Below are 20,244 nucleotides of genomic sequence, written 5' to 3' on the forward strand. Positions count from 1 at the left end.
AACAGCAGCACACACATCTTGCACAACCCTCTGGTAGGTCTTTGCTGTCTGATTGAATGGCTTTTCATATTTTGTAATCTGCCTTGAGTGTCAGTGAGAAAGGCAGGCCTGTAAATGAAGTTGCTAATAACAATTCCCTCTCCCTCCTTCTCGTCCTCTTTCAGAGTTATTCGGCAATCTGGTCACCGTGAATCAACTTGTCGTCGAGCAGAACATTTGTGCGGCTCTCCCCAAGGACTGGGTCGGCAGTAATTCAACCCCTGTGGCTTGGCACCCAAAGGAGTCCCTGAAACACCCCCCTCTGGAGTGGCTTGCTGCTTTTTGGACTTTCTTGAATCGTCACGTTTCCTCCCTGGTGCCCTTCAGGGGCTGCCCACTGATACCACTGACTTCTATGCACAATCACCCCAACGGCATCCAGCTGGCCCGGCTGCTTCCTCGGCCAACCCTGCTGTTCCAGAGCCAGAACAGGCTCAGCTTGTCAGCTGAAGTGGTTGGCATTCTGCAGATGCTGGGGTGCACCGTGATCCAGAGCTGGGAGCCAAACTGGTGCCACCACCAACTGAGAGAGTACATCCTAGAACCCTCGCCTGGCAGTGCCCTGAAGGCTTTTGCACATTTGGGGGTGTCGTCTGTGGCTAACCGCCTGGCACTTCTGTCCACACACCAGATTGAAAGCTTGAGCACGTTTCTCTCAGGGGCTGCCTCGCTTTCCCAAGAAGAGAGAGAAGTCCTAAGGGAACTGCCGCTGTTCATCAAGTTGCCTTCTCTCCTTCCACCCTGCATGCCTGCCTTGGTGCCAGCCGGGAGCCACATGGCTTTAGAGAAGAACCTGGTCCCACCGGTGCCCAAAGATCTGTTGACTCCACAGCCTATGTTGCTATGCCACTGTGAAGCAGAACGCCGGCTGCTTTTGCATCTCCAGGTAAACCTCTTGGGAGCACCAGGTCTGGGTATTCTGTGTGTCAAAGCAATGAAGAACGGGGCATATGCCGGACGAGCACAAGAAGCAGAGAAAGTCATGCTGTGGGTGCTGCACAACGCAGACATCCTCTTCAGCCAGAGCCAAGAACTGCAAGGATTGTGCCGCGACTTGCCATTTCTGGACTGCGGGTCTGGAGAGCTGGCCCGGCCCGGTGATCTTTATGACCCAGACAACCACACTTTGCGGGCCTTGTTGAGACCTCACCGCTTCCCCAGTGGACCCTTCCGGGAGCCAGTGATGCTGCGGGCCCTTCGTGCTCTGGGTCTGAAATCTGATCTTGCTGCTGTTTCTCCAGCTGATGCACTGATGGCCGCACAGGATGTGAATCAGCTACAGGAGGCTGCCGTCGCCAGTGCCAAATCGCAGGCATTGATCCGGGTCTGCAATGAGACTCCTCTACTCTCACGCATGTCATCACGGGAGCTGGAGCAGCTGCAGTGCCTGGCTTGGGTGCCTGCCATCAACCCCTCTGTGCTCGTGCCAGCCAACTGCTTCATGGCACCTGAAATGCTTCGCTCGGAGAAGTATGCTGCTCTCGTGGGGCTGGTCATGGGTCTGACGAATGCTTTTTACCCACACGCTGCAAAGGCATTGGGGCTGGAGCAATCACCTCCTCCAGAGAAGGTGGGAGAGAATCTAGCCTGCTTGGCAAAGGACTATATCCCTGAAGGGACTCTAGTATTAATTTCAAAGTTGCATAGCATCTATCAGCACATGCAGCAGCATCTGAGCGACTTCCAAAAGCCACCAGCAGGCCCTGCAGTGTGGAACGGGAATGGCTTCTCACGGCCTGGAGACGTGGTGCTGGGCTACCCTGGTGGCTTGGACCTTGCTGCCCTGATACCACGAGTGCCTTCTGACTTCCAGCACTATGGTCAACTCTTTGCAACCTGGGGCATCCGTCGGTCACCCGATGAGGAAGAAGTGTGCCAGGCCCTCCACAAACTGGCCGATCGCATCAACAGCCAACCGCACAACAGCACGCAAGCAGAACTGCGCCTTGTGGTGGCTGCCTTGGACTGGTTCCGCGCTCAAGATTACCACGGAGGAATGGAGATGTTAGTGCCTATGCAAATCCCAGGACGGGCTGGCTTTGCTCTACACCCAGTCAGTTCAGCACTGTACTGTGACATGGATCGCAGCCGCCTTGCCGACCTGGATGGACCCCCACCTGCTTTGGTGCATGAAGCTGTTCCCCCGGCCACAGCTGTCTTCTTTAATGTGGAGATGCTGAGCACTCGGCTGTCAGGCTTAGAATTATTTGAGGCTTGGGGTCCTTCGGAAGCAATCACCCTCCGGATCCGAAACATTCTTCGTGAATACTGCCAGGATGCAGACGTGTTTCAGGAACTGCTGCAGAACGCGGAGGATGCTGGCGCCAAAACCTGCCACTTCTTAGTGGATCTCCGGCCACATAATGGCACTATGGAAGGACTCTTGGACCCTGGCATGGCTGCCTGCCAGGGGCCGGCACTTTGGGCTCACAATGATGCCGTGTTCACCGAAGCAGACTTCTCTAATATCATCCGACTAGGGGCAGCCACCAAGGAACACCAGCATGACAAAATTGGCCACTTCGGGCTTGGGTTCTGCACAGTGTACCATATGACTGATGCCCCCTCGATTCTCAGCAGCCGCACTGTACTCATCTTTGACCCCAACGTCACCCACCTCCAGAAGCATATCCGTGACCCATCCCGGCCGGGCATCCGTTTGAAGCTGAGCCACCAAACTGCTGCTATGTTCCCTGAGCAATTTCGGCCCTTCAGGGGCGTCTTTGGTTGTCAAATCGGCGAGGATTACCAAGGCACACTCATCCGCCTGCCCTTCCGCACTGAGCAGGAGGCACGAGATTCTGAGATTTGCTCTGAGCCCTTTGGACCCAAACGAATCAAAGCGCTGCAAACTGGTTTCCAGGAGATGTACCAGCACCTGCTTATCTTCCTACACAGTGTGCAGGAGGTGTCGCTGACCCACTTCCCTGGGGGTTCCAGTTCTCCAGAAGCTGCCCAACCATTGGCTACAGTGATCAGGCAACCACTTGCCAAGGCGGGCGCTTCTGATATTGTGCAAGTGACTGCATCGTGGGAATCTAATGTTGCTGTAAGTCATTACCTGCTGCACTCCTGTTCCGGTATGGGAGAAGCCTTGAAGCTGTTCCAAGGTGGAGGAAAGGAGGGTTTCAGCTTCTCTCCTCCTGTCGCCAGTGTTGCCTTGCCCCTCTGCCCCGCTAGTACTCCTGGACAATGGGCCCCAGATCTAGAGGGCTTCGAGGGCCGTGTCTTCTGCTTTCTGCCTCTTCCTATAGAGTCTGGCCTTCCGCTGCACCTCACAGCGGCCTTCGCTGTGCTTAGTAATCGCAAAGGGCTATGGGACACCACTGAGAAAGGCCAATGGAACAGGGCACTCCTTCGGGATTCGGTGCTGGGTGCCTGGCTTGGGGCGCTGTGCCGGCTCCGAGACATGTGCACGGCAGGATTGCTGGAGCGTTACGAGTACTACACTTTCTGGCCCGATGTGCACCATGCAAAGCATCCTTTCAGCGAAGCAGCCCAGGCTTTCTATCAAGCATTAGTGGACGGCGTTGATGGGGAGCAGCCGATTCTCTTATCCGATGGGGACTTGTGGTGCTCAGCTCAGCATGCCTGCTTCCTGGATGCTGATGTTATCCGTGAGAAGCAACTGAAACCTACAGCTACCAGGGTCTTCTCTTCCCTCCTGCCAGAACCAAAGATGGCAGTGAATCTTCCACACTGGGTGAAGCTGAGTTTCAGAGCAAGCACCTCGAAGGATGTTCTGTCTCCGAACACCTACAACTGGGCACGATTCCTCCAGGAGCTTGTTCTTCCCAATTTAGCTGAGCTGGCCGTGTCTGATCGTGACGCCCTGATCCTTCATGCCCTGGATATGAAGGATGCCAGTGTGGACGAACTTCTGAAATCTCTGCCTTGTGTTCCTGCCACTCCAGATAACCAGCTGAAACACATCAGAGGGTTGGTGAATCCCATGGGGCGTGTGGCGTCGCTCTACGCCCCTGAAGATGGCCGCTTCCCTATGAATGCAGAATTTCTGAAGCCAGAGCGTCTGTTTCGCTTGGTGGAACTCGGTATGACCCAAGACCAGGTCGCCATGGAGGAACTGATAAACCGAGCCAGAACAGTGGCAAACTTATGGCACCATGAGCCACGCAAAGCCTGCCTGCGTGCCCGTCACATCCTGCATCTCCTCGAGGACCGTCTCCAGGAAAGCTTCAGCAACACTGCGCAAGTTGTTTTCAGAGAAATTCCCTTCTTGCCCGCTGAGCTTCCCGGCAACCACCACAGACTCTGTTGCCCTAACCAGATTTATCACTACAAGCTGCAGCCCTTGGTGGGCTTGATTGAACCCGTCCTAGCCAAGAAGTTTCTTGATGAAGGCCTGAAGCTTTCCAACGAACTGAAGGAATTCTTGGGACTGAGTCGCCAGCCGCCAGTCACCACAGTATTGATGCAGCTGGAGGCAGCGTCACGTGGCTCCAATGCCCTGAACAGGACAGAGCTGGCTAAGATGACACAAAGATGCTATGCCTTCCTGAATGAAATGGTTCACAAGAACGCTCAGTGCAGACTGGAGGTATCCCAAAAGGCACAGACATTCCCCTTTGTTCTGGTGGGTTCTAGCTTTGTACCCGTGCGCAGTGTGGCCCACAACTTGGCTGTTGACTCTGCTCCGTATCTGTTCCAACTGCCTCAGGAATACCAGCAGCAAAAGGAGCTGTGGAACTGCATAGGGATATCCGATACCTTTAAAGTGGAGGACTATGCCGCAGTATTGCAAACGTTAGCTAAGAAGGCAGATGGAAAGTCACTTTCTAAAGGGCAGCTGAACCTAGTCATTGGACTGATTGCTGTAGGTCTAGTTGGGGCCTTGCCAGAGGGCCAAAAACTGGATTCTTTTGTGGCCCAGAGTATCTCTTTCCCAGATACACACAAAATACTGCATCCCTTGCCCAAGCTGTTCTTTGATGACACTCCCTGGCTGCCACGTGAGAAGGGGGTCCTATTCTGCCATTCCATGATCTCACGGGAAGTTGCCCTTTGCTGTGGAATTCCCACCACAAGGCACCACATGTTATCACGCCGGCAAATCCAGGGTTTCTCCCAGTGGGCCACTGATTTTGGAGCCAAGGAGGACCTCAACACCCGGTTAGCCAACATCCTCCGTGAGTACTCCTCCTCTTCACGGGATGTATTGAGGGAGCTTCTGCAGAATGCAGACGACGCTGGTGCAAGTGTTGTACATTTCCTCTGGGACCAGCGCCACCATCCAGCTCATCGTGTCTTTGGTGATGAATGGAAAGATCTTCAAGGCCCGGCCCTCTGCATCTACAACAACCGGACTTTTGACATGCGTGACATAGAAGGCATCCAGCGTTTGGGCTCCGGTGGTAAAGGTGGGAGGCGGGATACTACTGGCAAATATGGACTGGGCTTCAACACAGTTTACCACTTGACTGACTGCCCTGCCTTTGTGACGGGTGACAGCGCCCTGTGTGTCTTCGACCCCACGTTATGTTACCTGCCTCATTCGGATGACGTCTCTCCTGGAGGAATGTTCAGCCTCACTAAAGATTTCAAGGATGCCTTCCAAGATGTTTATGACACTTTCTTGCCTGAAGTGTTTGATCTGGAACGCGGCACCGTTTTCCGATTGCCCTTGCGTACCCCTGCTGGGGCAGCAGTCTCCCCCATCTGCCAGCGTTCTGTATCGGAGGAAGATGTGAGTAGCATGTTAACGGCACTCACTGAAGAGGCGGATTGCTTAATGATGTTCCTCAACCATGTTCACCGTGTGGTTTTCTCTGTCATCAAGGAGAACCAAACTACACCCACAGAAGTGTTCTGGGTGGAGACCAAAGGTGGTGAGCCTGAAAGACTGGAATACCAGAAACAATTCCACCAAGCAGCTGCGGCAGGTGGGATGGATGTGGGCGAACCAGTAAGAGTTTTCTACAGAATGAAGGTGAACAGTAGCGTCTCTGAGATTTCCAGTGACTGGCTAGTTGGGAGACAGATTGGAGTAGACAGCTTGGCCACCGTGGAAGGTGTGCATCTGCCCCATGGTGGGGTGGCCGCTTGCATTAATGGACAACCAGAGGGCAGGGCCTTCTGCACCTTGCCACTGCCAGTGAAAACTGGCCTACCCATCCACATCAATGGGAACTTCAATGTGGACTCTGGTCGGCGTGACTTGCGGAAGGATGACAGCAAGGACAGCCCTGAGGTGGTGTGGAATAGCTTTCTGCTGCGGGACCTTGTAGCCCCCTTGTATCTCCACCTCCTTGAGGAGCTGCGCAAGGCACTGGGAAATCCGCCGCTGCAGTTCTCCTCCTTGAACGCATGCCAGAAAACGTTACATTCAGATTACTTGCGGCATTTCCTACTTGTGACAGACCACGTCCCCCCGTTCTGGCATCAGCTAGTGCACCATATGTATAAGCTGGCATGTAAGGGGCGGTTTTCGCTGGTGCCAGTGTACCAGAAGAAGAGTAACCATAGAATGGAAGTGGTGAGTGTGTCCTGGAGTGTGCTCCGACGCGGACACCCAACCAAAGATCCCTATTTCCTGCAATCTAAGATAAACGGTTCTCTTGAGGATGCTCTCCAGAATCTGGGCATGCTCTTAGTCCCTGCCTTCCAGTGTCTACAGAAAATCCGTGACCAATGTGTCAAAGCAGGAACTGACGTCCTCATCCTGGATTCTCCATCTCTCTGCTGCTTCCTCAGGAGTTTGCCTGGCTTGCGTCTGCCATGCCCGCTCAACCAAACACCTATGAAAAATAGTATGGGCTGCTCTGCTCTTCTCAATTTTTGCCTCAAGGGGCTGCTCTCCAAGGATGCCAGATGCCTGGAAGGTCTCCCCTTACTGATAACCAGTGATGGTGTGCTCCGGCATTTCAGTCAGCAGGATCCGGCCTACCAGAGCAGCGCTTACGGACTTTTCCCACGTCATAAGGATCGTTTCTCTGCCTGTTGCATTGACAGCCCAGAGGCCAGCCAACTGTTAGTAGAGACTGGGTTTATGAAAGAGTTTACTCTCAGTGAATCTGCTTTTTACGTCCAGGAGAGGCTGAGATTGAACGACTGGGTCACTGGTGCTGACAAAGGCCGGGACTGGCTGCGCAAGGTGTGGGCGTTCTTTGAAATGAAGATCTGTGCATCTGGCGACGAGGACACAATGAACCAGATGTTCCAAAAGCTAGTTTCCCTCTTCGAAGGCTGGAGGGTGCTCCCTGTGCATGGAAGTGGCGAGGATCTGGTTCCCCTTGATTCCCTGAACACAGTTGTGCTCGGCCTCTCTGGGGATGTGGCTGAAATTCTCTGCAAGCTGGGCTTTGCCAGGCTGGACCTGTCTCTTCTGCCTTCACATCTCACCACACAGTGCATCATACAAAAACTGCTTCAGACGGATGACCCTGCCACGGTGCTGGTACAGTTGGCTGCCCAGCCCAGCCTCCAGTGGCAGGCACTTGAACAATGGGAATTTGAAAGGCTCCTGAGGTTCCTAAGCAAAGATCTGCAGAAGTTAGCATGTGACAGTGGATTACTCAACAAGCTGAAGGCCTTGCCAATATTTGAGACACATCAAGGACACCACGTGCCCCTGGCTTCGTACCAGAATATGTACCTGCTGCAGTCGAAAATCCCAGAGAAGTCCAAGAACTTCAGGGAACTTTATGAGGCAGATAAAAGGACAGTTTTGCTAAAAGATAGTTCACTCAACAGAAACCTGAGTGAGTGCTTGGGTATTGTTGTAATGAATGATTTGCAGCAGTTTGTTCGACTCCTCTTGCCTCTTCTGCAGAGTCTCTCTGAGGCCCGTCTGCTGGAGGCAGTGAAGTTACTCCTTACCATTGAGGTACACTATCCAGAATACAAAGATCAGAAGGAGACTGTGATAGCAAAGTTCCAATCCGTTGCCTTCATCCGGGACAAGCAAGGAGTGCTTCGTCCTGCATCCTACTTCTATGACAGCAGCGTTGATTTTTTTCAGAAGTTGGGGTTGGACTCTCGATTTGTGCCAGACAAATTCTATAAGACTGTGGGGTCAGGAAACAAACCAAAAGTGATTCGATTCTTAAAAGATGTGGGTCTGCGGCATGAAGCCTCCGAAGATGATTTCCTGCAGTTTGCAGTCCAGATTGAGAGGGAAGCATTGAAGAATGGTGCTATGTCCCCTGAGCTTCCTGACAAACGAAAAGCACTTCTGTCACACTTGCTTGATAAGAAAAGTGATTCTTTATCCGATGCCTTCTTGGATCAGCTGTCCCAGATCCGTTTCTTGGCACCTCGGCTCATCTGTGACAATCTGTGCAAACTCCATTCACCGTTTGTCTCTAACAACACTGCAGTGGCACCTCAAAATTCTTTATGTAGTTGGGGAAAAATGGAACTAGCCTGGACAGCAGCAGTACTTCTGTATCCCATTCCAGCATTGGATGAAAACACAAGAGCCATTTTGACACGCCTAAAGGTACAGTGTACCTTATCAGCCCAGCTGGTCTTGAAAAATCTGAGCAATGTCTGTCAGGCACAATGTAACACGCCGGAAACCAGGAAAACTCGGGCAGATGTCCTCCGACTGATGTATGATTACTTGATGGAACATGAAACTATAGAGACTGAATACGCCAATGGGCTCCCTGTGGTGCTGGTAGATGGCGACGAAGTAGCAGAAGCCCAACATGTGGTGGTGTCTTTGAACAACTGGAATGAATTCCGGCCATACCTCTACAGGCTACCCCCAAAGTTAGCTCCCTACAGGGAATTTCTGGAGAAATTTGGGGTGAAAGTTGAACCCACCATCCATCACTATGCCAGTGTCCTGGCCAGAATCTACCAGGAGACTATGCAGAAGGATACACTGCAACCCAACCTCATTAAAACAGTAAGGAGGGCTACCAAGTGCTTCTTCCAGCTTCTAGCCACAGCAACGGAAACAGACGACTTTTCAGACCTGGAAGAACTGCACCTGCCCTGCACTGATGGGAAGCTGTACCCCTCAAACACCCTTGTCTTCAACGACTGTGCCACAGGCCAACCCCTCCAGGCTTTGCAGGGCACATTTCACTTCCTAGCGGATCTCTCTGATGGCTACCCGTCATTTGAGAACTGTTATCTTAGAAAGCTTTTGCTCCTGCTTCCAGTATCCCTGAGACTCCAGAGACTGTCAGATATTACCACTGAGCAACTAGATGATTTGTCTCTAGAGCTCTGCTCCTATGGAGTTCACTGCGAATTCCAGTCCCGCCTAAAAGAACTTCTGATTGCCCCCGAGTTCCACTATGCCCTTGTTGCCCTGCTGAGGTGGCAGAACACAACCAAGGAAGGAGAAAAGGAGGCAGAAGTCGATGGGGTATGTGTTGGACTCTTCTCATTGGATCAGCTGGAGGTTATCTGCTGTGAAAAGGTATGCACAGTGATGTGTCACAACTCACAGTGCTTGGAAGGGAGCCAAGAGGCCAAGACAGTGTTTGTTGCAACGATGGCAGATGGGAAGCAGCACATTTACCTATTGCACCAGGAGCGTTTGGATCGCCGAAAAGCTGTGAAGATCTCTGACACCTTGGCTGAAGAAGTGAATAAGCTTCTTGGAGAGAGGCTTTGCAGGGAAGCCATGCGTGTCCTTAGAGAGGTTTTGGCTTGCCAAGAACCTGAAGAAATCGCTGATGTGCTGAATGAACACAAAGTGCCCCTCCAGAAGTTTGGTCTCAGAGATGCCTTCATCCTCCCTGATCCTGGGGAGGAGATTCCTGAGGAATGGCATGATAGCCTGGATATGAGCATCCTGCATTCCTTTATGCCGGAAGATTATGTTGGTTACTTGGACCCTTCATTGCAAGGTGAGCACTATGTCTATGCTGTGGTCTTGGAGGACCTGGGGCCACGGCAGAGTGGAGTGGGACAGGTGCATATGTACCATGTTGATGTGGGAGGTGGACAGCACTTGGAGGTCAGCGCTCACGATCTGTACCACTTCAAGCGGAGCAAACCAGCATCAGACACAAGCAAAGCTGTGGTGTCAGTGCCAAGTTCCTCTGATGGTGCTGCTGCTGCAGGCCTAAGTGGTGGCGATTGGTACCAGCAGCCGCTGAGTGAAGTGAAGAAAAAAGTGGATGCCTGCCTAGCTGAGATCTGGGGTCTGTCCAAGGAAGAAAGGAAGAAGGCCATACGGAGACTCTATCTGTGCTACCACCCAGATAAAAACTTAGGTCAGGAGGTCTTAGCCAACAAAATCTTCAAATACCTTAAAGAGAAAATTGAGGAGATGGAGAACAAGGGAAAGCTCCAGGGTTGTGGCGGGCAACCTAAAAGCAGCAGTTCCTTCAATAGCAGCAGTTGCAACTTCTCAAAGTATTGGAATGAATGGGACGGGCAAGCTCACCGACACCAAGAGAGGCGCCAGGAATTCACCAGGCAAAGACAGAGTGGACGAGGTGGAGGCAATTTCACGTACAACTTCTGGTCCTTCCACGCATCTGGAACAAAAGGCTATCGGTCAAAGGGCCCTGGCATGGAGGAGGCAAGGCGCTGGCTGCAGCAAGCGGAGTGTGACCTGAGGGCAGCAGCCAATGACGTTGCGAACGCCAGCACTGAATGGCTACTTTACAAAACGTATCGAGCGGTGGAGAAGGCCTTCACAGCGGTTGAGTACAAGCAAGGTGGACATTTTGACAACAATCTGTCTGTGGCGATGCTGGTGGGTAAGGTAGCAAGTCACGGACAAGAGTTGGCCACAATTCGTGACCATGTGACCAAACTCCGGAAGCAGGGCATGGATGATAAGACAACACAGTATCCCAGATACCACCCACTACCCACCATTCCCAACGAGGCCTTCAACACATGCAAAGAACGGGAAGTGCTGCGGCTAGGCCAGGAGATTCTAGACACAGTACGGGGGTGGCTTGGCCCGTAGTGAAAGCTTGAGCAGTTAAAAATACTTATTATGTAGATTAGTTTATGTAACGCCAACTACCTGTAACAAGAAACTTTAGAATCAAACGAATATGGTTAGTGTTTCATCAGATGTTTGATGGATTTTGGGCACTAATTTGTGGGCCCAGCAGGTTATCCATAAGTTTCAACTAACAATCTTCAACTGCACCACTTCTCAACTGTGTTCTTCACATCTGGCCTCTATATCTAGACTCTAACTATATTCCTTAATTTTATTCTGGGCAGGTATGGCTCATCTTCCTGCTACACAGAAAGTGTCCAAGACAACTAACATTCAGGGATAAAGGATCCAAATATAAACTTTGTCTAACAAAAAAAAATATCTCTCCTGGTTTGGCAACCTTACCCTAGCCTGCCTTAATTTGCAAGTTGACCTGAAGTAACACAACAACAGTAGAAATGATTCCATCCTTTTTGGTGTAGGTTTCAGAGCATTTAATTCATTTTCATACTCCCCATGTTACCATTGGATTTATGTACTTAATAATATGCATGTCCAAATCTCCCTTTTATAGTAAGGGTTGGATAGCCAGCTTTCCCAGTAAATCTCACCCAATCTCCCTCATTACTACAGCCCCCATCTGACACACCTTTTGTTTATGCAGGTCCCATGAACCCCAGCAGATTCTTTTTGGGGTGTCAAAGGGGAACTCACCTTCCTTTTTCATTAGCGGAAATGCTTCCTGGCTGTAACCCTATTTGTCCAAATTACCCCTCTGCAGTATTTTATCAATGTGGATATTGTTCATATATAAGGCTGTGCCAAGATTTGTTAATATTCTATGGTTGTATACACTTGCACAAATTACCAGTTTGCACATCTATATTGTGGAATTGGGCAGGAGAGAAAGGAGCTGAAAACTGTACCAATCAGTGTGTGTGCTGATTCCAGAATCATTTAAACGAGAAATATGAAACAGAAGGCAAGGCAGAGGGGGAGGAATTGGAGGGGGTAATTTATAACTCGTAAGAACAGCTGTGTAAAGCAAGAAACTACCTTCTGATATTCTGTACACTATGCAGGAAACATCTGACCATTGGACAGCTGCTGCCCACTGCCCCTAAATTGTACTCTTTTTGCCTAGTTCCCTGGTTTATTTCAGATCTATAGCAAAACTTCAGAGGATTTTTGGAGTGGGTGATAAAAACAGGGTTTCTCACCTGTAACTGTTGATCGTCGAGTCTCTTCTGTGCAGACACACATTGGGACTGCGCAGGCGCAGGCCAGCCGCGGAAAAGATTTTTCTAGCTTCCAGAGATGTGAAGGGGACGTTCGGATCCACCGCGCATGCGCGTCGGTGTTCCCGCCAATTTTGAATGCATATATATCCGAACGTCCCCGGCATTCCCTCAGTTCACCTGAGCCGCCGGAGAAACTAAGTTAACGAAACACTCACAGCGGGGCAGGCGGGAGGGAATGTGTGTCTGCACAGAAGAGACTCGACGATCAACAGTTACAGGTGAGAAACCCTGTTTATCGTCTTCGTCCTTCTGTGCAGCCCCACATTGGGAGAGTAACTAGCATCTCACCAATGGGGGCGGGTGTGAGTGTCTACTTGAACAAGGACTGCAGGACAGCTGTGCCAACAGCCGAGTCACGTCGTGCATGCACATCCACAGAGTAATGCTGGATGAAAGTGTCCGCAGAGGACCATGTCGCAGCTTGGCAGACGTCCTGGAGCGGCACTCCTCGCAGGAAGGCAGCAGAAGCAGCTTGCGCTCGAGTGGAATGAGCGGTAACCAACAAGGGACACTGGACTCCAGCATGCTGATAGCAAAGTTTAATCGTAGACACAATCCAGCGAGAGATGGACTGGGCAGAAGCAGGAGAGCCCTTGCGAGGGCCAGAGTAACACACAAACAGGGCAGGAGACTTCCTGAAACATTTGGTGCGGTGCAAATAAAACAATAAAGCACGCTTTACATCCAATGTGTGTAGTGCTCGTTCCCCTGGGGATGAGGGTGTTGGAAAAAAGGAAGGGAGGAACACCTTTTGCTGTAGGTGAAATCTTGAGACTACCTTAGGCAGAAACTCCATGCTAGTGTGGAGCATGACAGTACCAGGGAAAAACTGCAGAAAGGGAGGGTCACACCGCAGGGCAGACAGCTCCCCAACACGCCTAGAGGACGTGATTGCCACCAGGAAAGCCACCTTCTGAGTGAGCAAAGGCAGGGGGCAGGAAGATAGAGGCTCAAAGGGCTGGAGCATCAGTTGGGAGAGAACCAGGGAGAGACTCCATTGTGGAATGGGATGGGCCCTAGGAGGGAAGGTCTTGAACAGGCCCTTCAGAAACTGCTTGGAAAGCCAGTGAGTAAAAACGGTCTTCCCATCAATCTGCTCATGGAAGGCAGAGATTGCAGCCATGTGGACCTTAACACTGGAAAACGCAAGGCCCTGGGAGCAGAGATCCAGGAGGTAGTCCAGGATGACAGGAAGCGGGCAACTAAAGGGAGAAACCCCCTTTGGGGCCAACCACCGGGAAAAACGTGACCACTTCCTCTGGTAGGACAACCTGGTGGACGGTTTCCGGGCATTCAAGATCACCCCAAGCACCCCAGAAGAGAGGTTCATTCCCGGTTGCCCAGAAGCCAGGCAGCCAGATTCAGTACAGCCACATCGTGATGCCACACCCCGTCCCTGGTTAAGAGGTCCGGGGCGTGAGGCAGGGGGAGGCATCGCCCCTGGGACAGGGAGAGCAAAAGGGGAAACCAATCCTGGCGAGGCCACCGAGGGGCAACGAGGATACAGTGGGTTCGGTAGGCCCTGACCCTGGAAAGAACCTTGTACAGGAGCGGAAAGGGCGGGAAGGCATAAAAGAGCCCTGGGGACCAAGGTATTTGGAAGGCATCCCCTAGGGAGTGGCGGCCAATGCCGGCCCGGGAGCAGAACAGCGGGGCCTGTTTGTTGCGGGCAGTGGCGAAGAGGTCGACCAAAGGCGTGCCCCATGTGCGGAAAACCTGGTCGAGGTAGACCCTGTTTAGGGACCACTCGTGCTGAGGCAGAAACACCCTGCTCAGCGCATCTGCCGAGGTGTTGAGCTCCCCGGCAATGTGCACGGCCCTGGGAAGGACGTTGTTGGCCACGGCCCAATTCCATAGAGTCGTTGCCTCCTTGCAGAGCTTGAGCGAGACCGTTCCCCCCTGCTTGTTGAGATAGTAGCAGGCCGTGGTATTGTCCGACAGGACCTGAATCTTCCTGTTCCGAACGGCATCTGCAAAAGAAGCGAGGGAGTAACGGATCGCCCTAAGCTCAAGAAGGTTGATATGCATGGATGCCTCAGATGGGGACCAGATGCCCTGAGCCGAAAGCTGTCCACAGCGCCCCCCCCCATCCCAAGTTGGAGGCATCGGTATAAACTGTGACCTCAGCTAGGAAGGGGCCGAAAGGACAACCCTCAGACAGGTTTCCAGGGACAGTCCACCAGGCCAGAGAGCGCAGCACCACCCTGGGAATGGAGAACTTCTGATGCTGGCCCATAGTGAGGGGGTTGTACCTCCGGACGAACCAGTTTTGCAGAGGCCTCATATGCAGGCGTGCAAAGAAAACCACCCCAGTGGAGGAGGCCATAAGGCCCAATAACGTTTGGATCAAAAGGGCAGTTTGGTAACGGTTATGCAGGAAATGACGGGCTAAGGAAGAAAGCCTGGTCAGGCGATCTGGAGGCAGGTAGGCTCTGCCCCGTGGTGAGTCTAGATGAACCCCAATAAACCTAATGGCTGTGCCCGGAGTAAGGATGGACTTATCCCTATTAACCACCAAGCCCAACTCAGCCAGTACAGACAAAGTGAGGGCAATATGGTCCTGGAGAGAGTCAGCTGAGGGTCCCACTAGGAGCCAATCATCCAGGTACGGGTAGATAAAGCACCCCCTGGACCGTAGGTATGCCACCACAGTGGCCATGCACTTCGTAAAGACCCTGGGTGCAGAGGCCAGCCCAAAAGGCAACACCGTATATTCATATACAGAATCCCCATAGGCAAACCGCAGATACTTCCTGTGGCCCTCAAAGATGGAGATGTGGAAGTAGGCGTCTTTCAAGTCTAGGATAGCTAACCAGACGCCCACCTCTAGGAGCTCCATGACCCGTGCCAGGGTCAGCATCCGAAATTTCTCAACCTTTAAATAGCTGTTGAGGCCCCTAAGGTCCAAAATGGGCCGGGAACCTCCATCCTTCTTATCCACAAGGAAGTACCTCGAGTAAAATCCCCACGGGGAAGCAGCGACATTGACCACCCGGACAGCACCTTTGTTAACCAACTCTATAACATTATTGTGCAACATAACATCACAACATGGAGAACAACGGGGAGGGAGAGAGAGAGGAGGCGCATCTGTAAACATTAACTTGTAACCATGGGCCACAATGGACAGGACCCAAGTGTCAGAAGTAACACGTTGCCAACAGGGCAAAAAAGGCCGAAGCCTGTCCAGAAACTGGGCAGCAGAGGAGGTGTCCTCGGAGGCCAACAGGGGAGCGTTCAGGCTTAGTCAGAAGACCGAGGGCTTCTGCACCGAGGTCGAAGGCTTGGGTGAAGAAGGCTGTTGCCTGCCCTTGGACCGGCCGGAGCGCCTGGAAGAATGACGCTGCTGGGCTGAATAGGATCGGTGACCGTAGGACTGGCCCGAGAAGAAGCGCCCTTGACGCTGCTGGTAAGGTTGGTAAGAGGCCTGGTAGGATCGGAACCGACCATAACGATACCTCGGACCCGATGACTGAACTGAGGGGGCGACTCCGAGGGACTTGGCCGTCTGCTGATTCTTTTTCATCAGGGAGAGGGATTCATCCGTCTTCTCCGAGAAGAGCTGGGGCCCCTCGAAGGGGAAATCCTCCACTTTCGCCTTCTTTTCAGGCGGCAGGGCAGTGGACCGGAGCCAGGCGTGTCGACGCAGGACCACCGAAGTCGCCATCGAGCGCGCCGCGGAGTCGGCAGCATCCTTGCCCGCTGTCATCTGCTGTTTTGACAGCCGTATGGCCTCTGCCTGAAGGGCCTTCACCAAGTGGCGGCGATCCTCGGGGAGATCGGAAAGGTAAGAGGACAGCCGTTTCCAGAGGAACAGATTGTAGGACCCCATAATGGCCTGGAAGTTGGCAATACGGAACCCCAAAGACGCGGACGAGTAGAGTTTCCTGCCCATGCCATCCAGCTTTCTGCCTTCTCGGTCCGCCGGGGCCGACGAGGAACCGGAACGGAACCGAGCCTGACCCTCCTCAGCCACGATTGAGGAGGGTTTCGGATGACTGAAGAGGTACGGGCAATCATCCTGCTTTAAACGGTAGTACCTCTCTACCTTCTTTGCCGTCGCGGACACGGACGCCGGTGTTTGCCAGAGCGCGAGAGCGCTGTCAACAAAATCCTCCACAGGGGGAAACGCCACCGACGCGGGGGACCCGGAATACAGAGCCTCCAGTAGCTTACTCTTGGGCTTGGAGGTCGTGGAGGAGACGTCTATCTCCAGCGCGGCGGCCATCCGCACCATCTGCTCGGAGAACAGCCTGTAGTCGTCATTCGGAGACGATGAACGGGGCCCACCCACGGTGTCATCCGGGGAAGGATCAGAGGCCGCATCCGAAGAACACTCCGACGGGGACGCCAGACCTTCCTCATCCTCGGAATCTGAAAACTCCGGTGAGGTTTGTGTCGGAACCGAGGACCGGTGAGCGCTCGGGGCCGACGGACAAGCCGCCGGAACCGACGGTCGCAGAGGCAGGCCAGGAGGTGGAGGAGCGGATGCCGGGAGCCCGACTGGCTGAGCCGGAACGGAAACCACCGGAACGGAAGGATGCTGCAGGAAGGGCAGCGACTGCTGGAACCACGCCACAAAATCCTGCCAGGAGGTCATGTTCCCAATCCCCGCGACAGGCTGGCAAGGGGGCAGAGGAGCAGGCACCGGGGCGGGCCAGCGAAGAGGCATCGGAACCGACGAGGTAGACGGCAATGGAACGGAGGCCTCCGAAGGCGCCGGGGCGGAAGGCAGGGAGCGTTCGAATGACTGGAACGGTTCCGTGAAAGATGGGAACGACACGAATTCCTCGGGAACCGACGGAGGAGGCGTGCAAGGAGGAGACGGGGTGTGGAGACTCACCACATCGTCAGGGATCAGGACCGGTCCAGATGGAGTACCAGGGCGCACAGTCGGAGCCGGGGATAAAGCACGGCCCTTGGCCCTCGATTTCGCCTTGGCCTTCTTGGGCTGGGGTTCCGAAGCAGCCTCTGCGGCCGAGGGCTTGGAGGAGGACTTCGGCTTGGATGCGGAACGCTTCTTGGCCTTCCGGTCGGAAGGACGATCCCCGGAACCGGAGTCAGGTCGGGCCTCCGGAACGGGTTGCCCCATTGGTTCCGTGGGGAGCTGCTCTGGCGACTTACGAGATGGCGACGGCGACGGAGCGGCGGAGCGGGGTCTATCTCCCGAAGAGCCGGATGGCTTGGGGGGGAGAAGGTTAGCATCCCACAAAAAGGCACGGAGCCTGGCCTTCCGATCACTCCTTGCCTTCGGGGTGAAGGACATACAGATGGAGCAGCGCTCGACAACATGCCCCTCGCCCAGGCAGATGAGGCAGAGCTCATGGCCGTCCGAGTGCGTCATTTTAGTGCCGCACTTAAGACACTTCTTAAACAAAGAAGTTTGGGACATAATGAACGGTATCTCCCACCGACAAGGGGAAAAAATACCGACCAGAAGATCACGATCCAAAACTCCGAAGAGACGCTGAGAGGATAAATGCTAGACAATAGAACCTTTTCGTACGGCGGCGAAAAAGGAACTGAGGGAATGCCGGGGACGTTCGGATATATATGCATTCAAAATTGGCGGGAACACCGACGCGCATGCGCGGTGGATCCGAACGTCCCCTTCACATCTCTGGAAGCTAGAAAAATCTTTTCCGCGGCTGGCCTGCGCCTGCGCAGTCCCAATGTGGGGCTGCACAGAAGGACGAAGACGATCTGTTGCTGTCACAGTACCCCCTAAAGGTTACCCCAAGTAGTAGCTCCTGCTTCCCCTCAAACCAATGCAGTATTCCCAGCATTCATTCATCTGTTTAAAGATTTTCAGTACATCCATATAACCATCATGAACCTAACTGGTCTTGTAGGCTGGAGTAGGCATGCCACACAGCCTCCATTAATTGCTCTTTACATTTCTACATTCCTGATCTCCTGGTCAGTTGGCATGCCACACGGGAAGACTCGGGGAGTAGTTTAAATGTGTAACATTAAGTCTCTCACCCTTCACAGAGCACTATATTCCCATACACTCTAACATTCTTCTATGCTCAGAAGCTCATGATGTACCTTTCATTCTGTTATGCTTCCTAGATAAGACAAAAGTCAACGCAGCAATATTTTGCTTAGTTGGCTGAGAATGGAATGTGTAACTTGCAACTGTTGTAATAGCCATATTTGGGCATCCGGGAGTTCCTGAATACAAGTGAATAAAACTGGCCTCCATTTTGGAGGGACAGACTTTGCATCCAGACCCTGTCTCGTGTCGTTCCTACATGGTCTGACTTGGGGCTAATTTCTTACAGAAGTGGCAAACTAGTCTTGAATGTGCACTACACAATGCATTTTATGGAGTCTTATGGAATGCTCCAATAGCTTTGCCTTCTTCCTGACAGTCTAGGCAGGGGTGAGGGGATTTTTACATGTGGATCACTTGTGATCCTGGCCTACAGTCTGAAATAAGTAACACCCAGACATCATTTTCTGGAACTAATGGCTCATGGGTCTTTCTGTATACGTTATTTGCCTTGAGTTTGATGCTGTTGGGAAGTAGTTTCCCACAGCATTGTGATGCATTGTGCAGCTTCTCAACATTTTCCTGGTTTTTCTCTGAACTTTTTCAAAGCTGATTTACTCTGAAGTTTTGGGAAAGATTGTAGCAAAATCTGGGTAGTTGAGTGGGTGAAAAAGTGGGATGGGAAACTGGCCCACTGACATACAATTTCAAACAAGAAATAAAATTGTGTTTTATTTTGTGGCAGAAGAGGATTATGCTTTGTGCATGCTTACGAGTTGAATGGGGGTTCTAATCTTTGTAGCTGGTTGGGTGTATGAAGGCAAAGAACACTAGCTATTCTAGAACACTTAATCTGAAATAAAAACGTGGGTCTTGTATATGGCATAAAATGGTGTTGGTTCTAGTTCAGAGATTCTGCCTCTGGTCACGATAGAAAAGGAGGACAAGGTTGGGTCTCCAATGGTGAAAACTGGCAATGATCAGGCACATTTTCCCCCCAGATGAAATTACCAGATACAGCCCTGGCAATCACCATTCATTCCTTTGCTACTTTAAAAAAAATTCCCAGCATCTTAGAAAAACGTGGTTGTGACGCTGTTGCTGGTCTGCTAATGAAAGGTTGATTCAGAAGAGCATCTCAGAATGATTAGAGGTGATGAAAACAGGGCAGTAACTGGAAATCTTATTTATTAAGCACGTTTTAATCCTACACTTCCTCCGTGGCGATCACAATATACCTCCAAGTTACAGCAAGATGAACGTAACCTGTTGAATTTCTGCCTGTTGTGACGGCAAAAAAACAACCATTTCCAGCGCTGAGGACTCAAAGGGCCAAACTACAAGTGACAAACGACACTTGAACATCAAGTGTATTTCTCCCTGTTCACTTGCCCTCCACTCAATCCACTTGCTGATCAAGTGTCATTCGTCACTTGTAGCTTGGCCCAAAGATTACCCTGTCTCTCCCACCCACCCACCCCGCCCCAAACCTGTGGATCATGGGGAAACACTGCAGTTTTATCTTTTCTACCCTTTCGATGAAAGAATCGAATCCTCCCCATACCTATTTATTTCCCTTAGCAGTAGAAAAGAGCAAGAGTCCAGCAGGACCTTTAACAAAACAGGACCTAACAAAATTTGTGGTAGGGTATGGGTTTTCGCGAGTCACATCTCAGTTCATTCTGATCTTAATGTCTAGGATAATCTGTATAAGTGAGCTGTGACTCACGAAAGCTCATACCCTACCACAGATATTGTTAGTCTTACAGGTCCTACTGGACTCTCGCTTTTCTATTGCCACAGCCTAACACGGCTACCCATTTTGATCTTTCCCGTAGTAATGATGGCACCGATCCGGGAACTATTTTTGCTCATAGTAAAAAGGACGTCTTTATGATTACACTAACAATGGCACTTGTCTTTGTATTTTAAAATTTGCGGCAAACCGAACATTTGGCGCCACTTTGAACACGAAAACCAGACCTCCAACCTTCTTTTCCCATTTCAAATATGGCGACCCG

General features: G+C 52.0%; 1 protein-coding gene across 2 annotated transcripts in view; it reads left to right on the forward strand.

Annotated features, from left to right (window-relative positions):
* The window catches only part of LOC129338693 (sacsin-like), a 29,250-nt gene extending 15,961 nt beyond the window's left edge, over positions 1–13,289 (forward strand). For both annotated transcript variants that reach the window (XM_054993113.1, XM_054993114.1), the window contains exon 8: positions 165–13,289. In XM_054993113.1, the coding sequence (XP_054849088.1) occupies positions 165–10,942 (10,778 nt within the window). In that variant the 3' untranslated portion in view covers positions 10,943–13,289. The remainder of the gene's footprint in view (positions 1–164) is intronic.
* The last annotated feature ends 6,955 nt before the right edge of the window (positions 13,290–20,244 follow it).

The sequence above is a fragment of the Eublepharis macularius genome, chromosome 12 (genome assembly GCF_028583425.1).
Source record: "Eublepharis macularius isolate TG4126 chromosome 12, MPM_Emac_v1.0, whole genome shotgun sequence".
Lineage (NCBI taxonomy): Eukaryota > Metazoa > Chordata > Lepidosauria > Squamata > Eublepharidae > Eublepharis > Eublepharis macularius.